This window comes from Varroa jacobsoni, unplaced genomic scaffold, assembly GCF_002532875.2.
Source record: "Varroa jacobsoni isolate VJ856 unplaced genomic scaffold, vjacob_1.0 scaffold_1080, whole genome shotgun sequence".
Taxonomy (NCBI): Eukaryota; Metazoa; Arthropoda; class Arachnida; order Mesostigmata; family Varroidae; genus Varroa; species Varroa jacobsoni.
In genome coordinates, this window is record NW_019213982.1 from 263,390 (window position 1) to 272,005 (window position 8,616).

General features: G+C 38.7%; 1 protein-coding gene across 1 annotated transcript in view; it reads left to right on the forward strand.

Annotated features, from left to right (window-relative positions):
• The first annotated feature begins 1,023 nt into the window (after positions 1 to 1,023).
• LOC111266402 (uncharacterized) overlaps positions 1,024 to 8,616 on the forward strand; it is an 11,435-nt gene continuing 3,842 nt past the window's right edge. Inside the window, exons 1-5 of the mRNA XM_022843871.2 lie at positions 1,024 to 1,330; positions 4,040 to 4,200; positions 5,902 to 6,118; positions 7,122 to 7,359; positions 8,153 to 8,350. Of these exons, the coding sequence (XP_022699606.1) occupies positions 1,160 to 1,330; positions 4,040 to 4,200; positions 5,902 to 6,118; positions 7,122 to 7,359; positions 8,153 to 8,350 (985 nt within the window). The 5' untranslated portion in view covers positions 1,024 to 1,159. The remainder of the gene's footprint in view (positions 1,331 to 4,039; positions 4,201 to 5,901; positions 6,119 to 7,121; positions 7,360 to 8,152; positions 8,351 to 8,616) is intronic.

Consider the following 8,616-nt stretch of genomic DNA (forward strand, 5'->3'; position numbering starts at 1 on the left):
TAGTATGAGCAAGAAACATACATTGGTGAGAGAATAACATAACCTAATACAGGTTTCCCGAACTTATTTTACTTCCTAGTATTATAATAATCATGTTTATTAACTCTAGCTAAAAATTCTTGAATTAGGGACCACGTAATGTGACATCAACCAACAATTCTCCGGACCTAGCACAGCGATAGACAATAGGATAGGATATTGGTGAAAAAAATCTGACAACGATATGTGGAACTCTTCTACAGACCATTATTAAATGTCAATTTATTTAGACCGATGTAACAGCTCAGCGGACGTAAGGTTGATGTATCTTTCAAGCATCACACCTCGAACTGCGGTAGCGTTGCAAAGGCTTCAGCAAAATTTGCGAATACAATATATGTAGCGTCTCGTACCGTTACCTTCCACTGGAGTTGTATTAGTACAGCTTCGAGTGAATACTTCCTTTATATTTACATTTGAAATATGCCTATTTTATTTTCAGAATATTCGTGTTTATTCTCGGCTATTCAGTTCACCTTACCCTTTCAAAAAAAGGGAAAGAAGAAGGGAAAGGGAAAACGAGAAGGAAGAAAAAGAGAAAAAAAGAGGATTACTCTAGAATGAGCGCTCATCAGTTACGTCACACGTTATTTACGTCAAAGCGTCATCAAAACTGGTGCATGATATCCGTATTTCAGGTCACAAAAACCAATACAAAAAAATCCTACCTTTTCAAAAAGAGAATTCTCAATAAACACGCTCATAATATATTGTTTCACTTGTTTGTCATTTGTAAAAGTGTTTCGATTGATGCGACTTAACCGCTTAGAGAATAGGATTACAAAATCGTTAGCACTGACATGCTATTTATATTTAAACATCGATAAAGATGCAACTCGCGTATGTATCGCATATATGTCATCGTGTTTCGTTTTAGTTGGTCGGGAAGGTATTTGAGAAAGAGGGTTATCTAACACGGACAGTTACGGTGAGTACTGTCATCGGCTTAAAAACTCATCGAAGTCATTGACAATGCTGTGACGGCCGCTGATGGACAGGTCTAATCCAGTGGCCAAGGGTTGGCCCGAACCCGCCGGACCTACTCGGGTCCCGATCTTTTGGCGCTTTGATACAGGCCTTCTTTTCTCTTACCCTATTCGAAGGTCTTTTTCTAGCTTTGATGTGTTTCATAACCAACGGGCTTACCAACTACGGGCGGCGAGCGTTGCTGTCTTTAGGAAAGTGTTCAGCGAAGGAAGTGTCAATAAAAGCATGTCGTAGCACTGGTCAACCATTCATTTCATGTGGCCTCGAGAGCGCTTCGACATTTCGCGATAACCATTTTATTAAGGTAGGTATGTTGTCTGGCTGGCGCTAGGTAATCCGCTAACGAGCGTCTATGTCACGGAGGTTTTACGATTGTGCGCCATGGAACATTTACCTTTGCTAACGTTTTCATATAACCGCTAATTTATATAGTTATACTGTTTTAGCAACATAGCTTGTGCAGATCTTTTACTTAAGTACTTTAGCTGATATCTAAAAAGCATACTGTATCATTAGATTCTACTGGCAGACACTTCGCTCCCACGTACATGTGTCAGATCCAAACTCATCGAGAGATTTCGTGTATAGTCGTATTAGCCCCCTGTATAAGCTGCTACAACTTTTCACTCGTTTCATATGTCTACGATATGCAAGCACACACGAATCAGCGTTGCTAGCCGTTTACTAACAAATAGTTCAAAAGCTTAGTCTATTTGGCATTGTTTTACACTACTTTGAGAGATATTGCCATACCTGTCTACTTTTAAACAAGCAATGAACCTTCGAAACTAGCATGTTTACAATTAGCAAGCTAGCTTTAATAGCACCTCTTCAGTTTTCGATCCGACTTTGATACACATCTTTGGTTTGTGCGTCACGCAGAAAAATGTCACCAAACGAATCAATCTAGGTATGTACGTGCTTATAAAAATAGGCGTATCGGTGCTCACAATGCTGATGTTCATCATCATTTAGAATCAACAGTTAGGTGGAACAACTGATTTCACTTTCGTAAGAGAAATTAAAACATATCTGACGCTGTACAGTCGAGAAGGCTAAACTTCTGATGATGATTAATAAATACAATTAATAATTAGAGAAAAAATGCGTTTTAATAAAATGTATTACTTTTATCAAAATTACATGCGAATTATGATCAGAAAGTAAGTACTCACCAGTGTAATGATAGGTTGCTTAAGTAAGTTGGACACACCGATCAGTTCCTGCGCCTGTTTTCTGACGCCTCATATTCTGGGATTGTTTAATATTAACCTACATCGATCAGTCGTTGGAAGAACGCCTTAGTGAGTCGTTTTTTGATATTACTTTGGCCACTGCTGGCGAACCTAGGGCCAAAAGAAGCCTGAGTTGTTAGAAAAGGCATGATTCTACTGTTGTGAAATACTGAGACTATTTCGTGTTCTATTCTTCGGACTAACTGCTGAGATTATGCTACAATATTTCCTTATACAACAATACCTAACTATAGTCGAATCTATTTTAAGCGTCGATTAATGAAGCGACCCCGTTTAGAAAAATTATCTGTCTTAGTCGCTGTAGTATTGTATACAATATTTTGATAAAGATTCAATCAGATAAGCCCAATGGCTCATTGATTTGAAGCCTGATTCATCACAAACGAAATCACACAATACGACAACATAGATAGTGGCTAAAAGCAACAAAAAAACGGCATCAAAAGCAACTACGAGCGATAACGTTCGATGCAACGGATTCAGGGTAGTATTAGGGAGCTCGACTCGGTTGGTAACTTCTGAAATCCGATATATAGCTCCTTTGCTCACCTGATGAAACTTCCTACGATCGCTGCTGAAAAGATACCAGGAAAGCTGACAGCAATGAAAATCAGACCTGGTTTACGAGGGATCTGCAGATTGATCTAAAGCCAAGATGCCGTCTATTGGCCTATCTATCCATAGATTCGAATGGATTACTAATTCTTAATACTTTTTTTAATGCTCACCACGTGTACTGGAGCCTGGTGGTTCCTCCATATCACTTCTAATAGCTCTTTCTGTAAGATAAAGATATATATAGTAATGTTTAGGTAATATGTCTGTCTGTCACTATTACCAGACTGCACTGCATTTGTAGGCAATGTAAAAATTTCCATTTTGATTTTATCGTAGTAGTGTCAGAGATATAAATAAAAGTCTGCTAAACTTATATCAGACGAGTCGGGAGATCGCTTACAATCTGAATCTGGAACAATTTTTCGTTCCAACAAGGAGTTAAAAACTTCGCTAAGAAATAGTACGCCTTCGCCAAAGTGAAGTAAAATTAGTGTTGAGGTCATCTCTTGCAGCGAAGATTAATTTTATGGCTAACTTATTACCTGAGTATTAACGGAACTGAATTACTATCACCATTCGTTACTATTTATTCCCCAGCCGGTGGTATATATTTGAACGCCAAAGTAACGGGATAAACATTTCTTGAAGTTTAATACAAACAAGCAGAGTTCTAGCGTATATTTTCCTAGCTAGAAGGCAGCTGATAGCAAGTGCATCACAATACTTGGACCCACATGGGAAATGGCTTCGGGTGTGCCAGTCCTGAGTACTTGAATGCATTTACTTAGAACAGCACAAAAAAGTCGACAGCAGAGAATTGTACCCGCATGCCCACTTTGGCTAAATTCATCCTACTACTCAGCAGATACGCAGACAACAGCTATTGCCACTAACGTTTTTGCACCCGTGAACACAAAACATGTTATTTCAAGCACTAATTGTTCAATTGAAAATTCTCTTCAGCCTCCTATCGTGCATAGTTTCCATGTCTATGTATACGATCGAAGACTTTAAAATTTACATTGTAAAAGAAATTAATTTAATTTCTAGTCAAGTCAGTTAAGCTAATCAACAGGTTGAGCAGTTAATTAATCAGATATATATGCCTTTGTGCCTTTTAATTATGTTAAGTAGTTCAATTAATTTTGACAGCCGTCAATGATTAACGATTAAATGAGCATAAATTTCCATTCAAACAGACTGCAAAGATGGACTTCGGTCCTCTGGATATGCTTCAACTGATGCACACAGTGTACGCTATACCCCCGGAGCCTGTAGAGCCGATTGCCCCAGTACCGTTTGCGCCTGGAGAGTTCAGGGATATGTGGTGCAGAAATCCGGCCGGTGACAAGGTTGAATGGTGTGTATTATTCATAAGGTTTCACGATAAAATTTCTATCTTATTAAGTTTTTTTTTCACTTCACCTCATATAATGATGTTTTCTGACAAATTCTCCACTGGTCCTCAATACGCATTAGTCATTTATTACTACGGACCTGCTTGGGTGTTACTAGGTAGGCGAACTTTTTAATTAGGATAGTTCTGTTACATGGAATAACTATGGCAGATACCGGGAAATATGTAGTTTTTGTAGCCCTAGATCGTGTAGTTAAAAATAGATACAATCGTCTTATAGATAAGTTGGAATAAGTTCTTGACTACGAAATGTCGCTACACACAGAGTGTTCCATTCGCGCTTCATGGATCAATGAATTGGGTTGCTGTGAGTAGCAACATACGCCACGTATTAACAAAACGTTTGTCCAAGAAAAGGATGCTTACGGGCAAAAATGCAAGCCTTAAAATCTGAAAATTGAAATCTTAAGAAGCGAACTTAAGGACCGCATGTTAACTACTTTTTAGGTCGTTACATTTTTAAGGACACACATTGCACAGTACATCTTGTAAATACTTGATCTTTTCCTATATATCTGAAACTTTGTTTTTGTTTCACGTCTACGTGTTTTGTTCACACGTAGGTGTACGTTGAATCAACGTGTGTACCTATTTCTTAATTAATAAAACACATTTCTCTCACACTAACGAAAATGTTTCAGCCGATTCTTTCTAATCTTTAATAACATTGTGCAGTAGTACACGGTGTTGTTCGAATTTTGTATATTTATATCGCGAAGTTGACTACATTGAAAATTATATACTAATATCGACGACATCCAATGGGATTTTGCATTCCTCAAGAGAAGTAGAAGATATACATACTTTTGTGTCGTTAACAAAAGAATCGTGGTACTCGGTACTAGCTTCTCACATTGACTCGCGAGCAAAAAATTATGCTTTTTTCATGTATAGGGTTTGGGTCGAATGACAAGGTCTGCTAGGGGAATCAATTAACTCTATATACAGTATCTTAAATTCGGTTGAAATATGCATCTATATTATTTTATCAATTAAACATTGTCTTCTGGGTTCACAAAGACATAGCCTTTAACACTTTGACTCTTCGTATCACAATATGTCTGCATGTACGCGTTTTCCTCCAAATAAAGCGTGATTTTCAACAGCAGTACCTCATGATCTTGGGTTTGTGAAAAACAATCGTTACTTTTATACTAAAATTGAATTAATTAACGGTATAAGACGGCCTTTCAGGTACTGTTCGCCGCGGTCGCTTGTCTGCACAGCTATTAAAGTGAACCCGGTTGATCTAACCCTTTTTGTTCGCATTAAAAGAAGGCATTAGTAATATAATAATAATAATCAATTAATAATATAATCAATGAAAATTAAATATACTATGAGCCCATTACTCTCAGTGGCATCTAAAAAGATTTGAACGTTACGATTTCATTTTTATCAGTCGGAACAGTATTCAGCACTTGATGAATACCGAAGGTGCGTAAACGATACTCTGTAAACGTGGAACGTAGAATTTCCTTGTTTCACTTTGCTTTTAGAAGCTAAATGTCAAGTCTTATATGTATGTTTTCCGATTTAATGTAATCCTCCATTGATTTTTTACATCGTGTACCTGTGCGCCCGTGTGCCGGCTTGCCGATATTCCTTCCGCTCATCCTTAAAATGTACAAATGCGCTGTGCAGGTCGATCATGTACAAGGCCCCGGCGGCGTCGATGTCTCGCGGAACGAGCGAGTCCATCTCGAATGGTGTTCAGTATGGGTACATCGACTCTGCCACAAAACTCGACGCCACGGTTCGAATGCAGTTGTTTGACGATATCACTAGCACCCAGAACAACGCGCTTTACAACACCCTTGATGTTCTCTTCAAGTATCCTAGGACATTCTTGGTTGAAAAGGTAAGCAGAGGTGCCAAAGACTAGGTGGACAGCGCGAAGCGGCATCAAATGGCTCTAATCGAGGCGAGACGCTTGAAGTGAACGATGTTTCTTTACGCGACCAACCTACAAAAGCGTAGGCATCATTACGCGGCAATAGACAAAGCTCCCTTCTGTTGCTTGAATTTGTTTTAGAATGAGTTTGTGTACAGAGAGATAAGAAAAAAGCTGAGACGTATTCAAACATATTCACAGTTCGCTCACCGTAGTGATACAACACACAGCGCCGGAGTTAACATAAATATGGGTTTTAGACTTTGATACAGAAGCTAAAGATTAAAAGAGAAGCTTGTCTTATTTTTTCCGCGTACACAGCAGCGGCAATGGTAGTAGATAAGCCGTGTGCAAACGTAGGTATGTTGATCAGGATTTCCGACGTCTATTTGCGTAAAGCATTACGGAAAAATCCAACGGCGAATTCAGAGGAAAGTGTAGTGTAGCCCGTACCTCGTTGGGCATATGCCACCCATGTTTGGTTTTTCATCACTGTGCGATAGGCCGATGGCGTCCGTCACCCTTTAAGATCAACGATTATGTGGCTTTCAGGTACAGCAAGTTGTTTTGAAGAAAAACACATAATCAGTTCTATGCAAACAAGAAAGTTTAATCATTTCAAAAAAATTGGCTTCCTGGATGACAAGCGCGCTTTCTAATAAAAACGTACATGTACTTTTGGACTTCAAAAAGTGCAATTAATAAATAAGTAAATTGTCCTTGTTATGCTGAAATACTATGTGTCCTTTCAGAATTAATAAAGCAGGTCACTTTACATTGAACGAGTATATCAACAACTTTACAGCAGTTCTCGATGATTAGTTCAGAGTTCGATAGTGTCGATTCCGAATAAGCAAAGTTATGCCTGCAACCAAATGAATACCTAATTGTTTAAATAAGATTTATGTGTAATTTTAATATACCACGCAGAACAGTGTAGTTAACAGAGGATGGAACTCGCTGTCCGCAGAACCTGACGTTCCTGACCTACAATGATCAGCCACCTCCTGAGCTTGCCAAATCGACAACAAACGGCATCGCAAAAGGTGTCCTGTTATTCGGAAACAGTTCTGGCGCATGGGTGTCCCATACGTTAGGCAGCTTTGGCTACTTCTTCCAAGAAAAATATGTCTTCCCTGACGATGCTCGCCGCGAGGGGCAAACCATACTTTGCATGTCTCTATCGTCCGAGAACTGGCCGAAAATTGGTACGACCCGAAACTTTTGTTTTGATTTTCACGCGTATTTAAAGATCCCGGTTATTGCATTAAATGTGATATACAAATCAATGTATCAGGAGTTCCTACTGATGTCACAAAACTATACATGCGGTACCGTTGTTAATATCATTTTACTGCCCTCCTAGCTACGACATTTGCATCAGGTACGTCCCAACTTTCAATGTTTTCTTAGCTAAACGCTTTCGGCCTGTCAAGGATTGGGCCGAAACGGCTATATCAGGCGTTTCATTTTGAGTTAACTTCGAAGTCAATTAGAGCTTTGAAACTACCAAAATCGGGGCGTCAAAGGTACCTAGACTTACTTAAATGTTGCATAGAGAAAAACTTTCGTATCTCCGGTTGAACGAAGTAAAATTCTGTAAAAAACATATTAGAGTTTATAAAAAGAAATCTCAGAAAAGATGTCAAAGGGCACACAAAAAAGAACAAAAAAACACGGACAGAACTCGTTATGCATAGCTTTTTCGTTGAAAGTTTTATGTGTTGAGAACATTGTGTACTGTCATTACACCGACAAACCTAGCGTTATGAATTCTAAGCGTTTTGCATTGCGCATCTGCCATATGCCTCACGCGTTTAGGGTTTGTCATGGATTGGTAAATACTTTATTTTACCTGACTGTGTTTTTTAAGCCGATGTATTTAGATAACTTGCGAACGTTTATAAAGGCTTTAATTGAGTGAAAAATACCATTTCAAGATACCTTTGAGTATATTCTCACTGAATTCAGCGCTTACATTGTTGACCGATCTCTGTTTAGTTGCCCATTTGCGACGCGAGTCTCCAAACATCTACGACTGGAATATTTCACCTGCGATGTTCGATATGTATCCGGCGCTGAAACAACTTATTGAAAAAGATTTCAATCACGAGGATCCGGGCGCGGAGTCCAACGTTTTTAGCGGTGTCAACGGGACTGATTTTATGGCCTTTGTCAAAAACGCCGTTCACAATTACGGTGAGCGAAATCAAAAGCAAATAATGCGTTTAACTACAAGTGACAGTTACAAGTTCCACATGAGCACTTTTTCGACCGCACGAGTCAAATGAACCCAGTATAACTAAAACATTAAATTAACAGTCTAATGTTTTTTAGCAGAACAGCAGTGTGCCTTAATGGCTTATTTGAGAAATATATATTTAATGTTAATCAATGATTTTCTATTTTATCCTCCGTCTGAACGTACAAGACGATCGAATATTTCTCGCAGTTAGTGTACATAT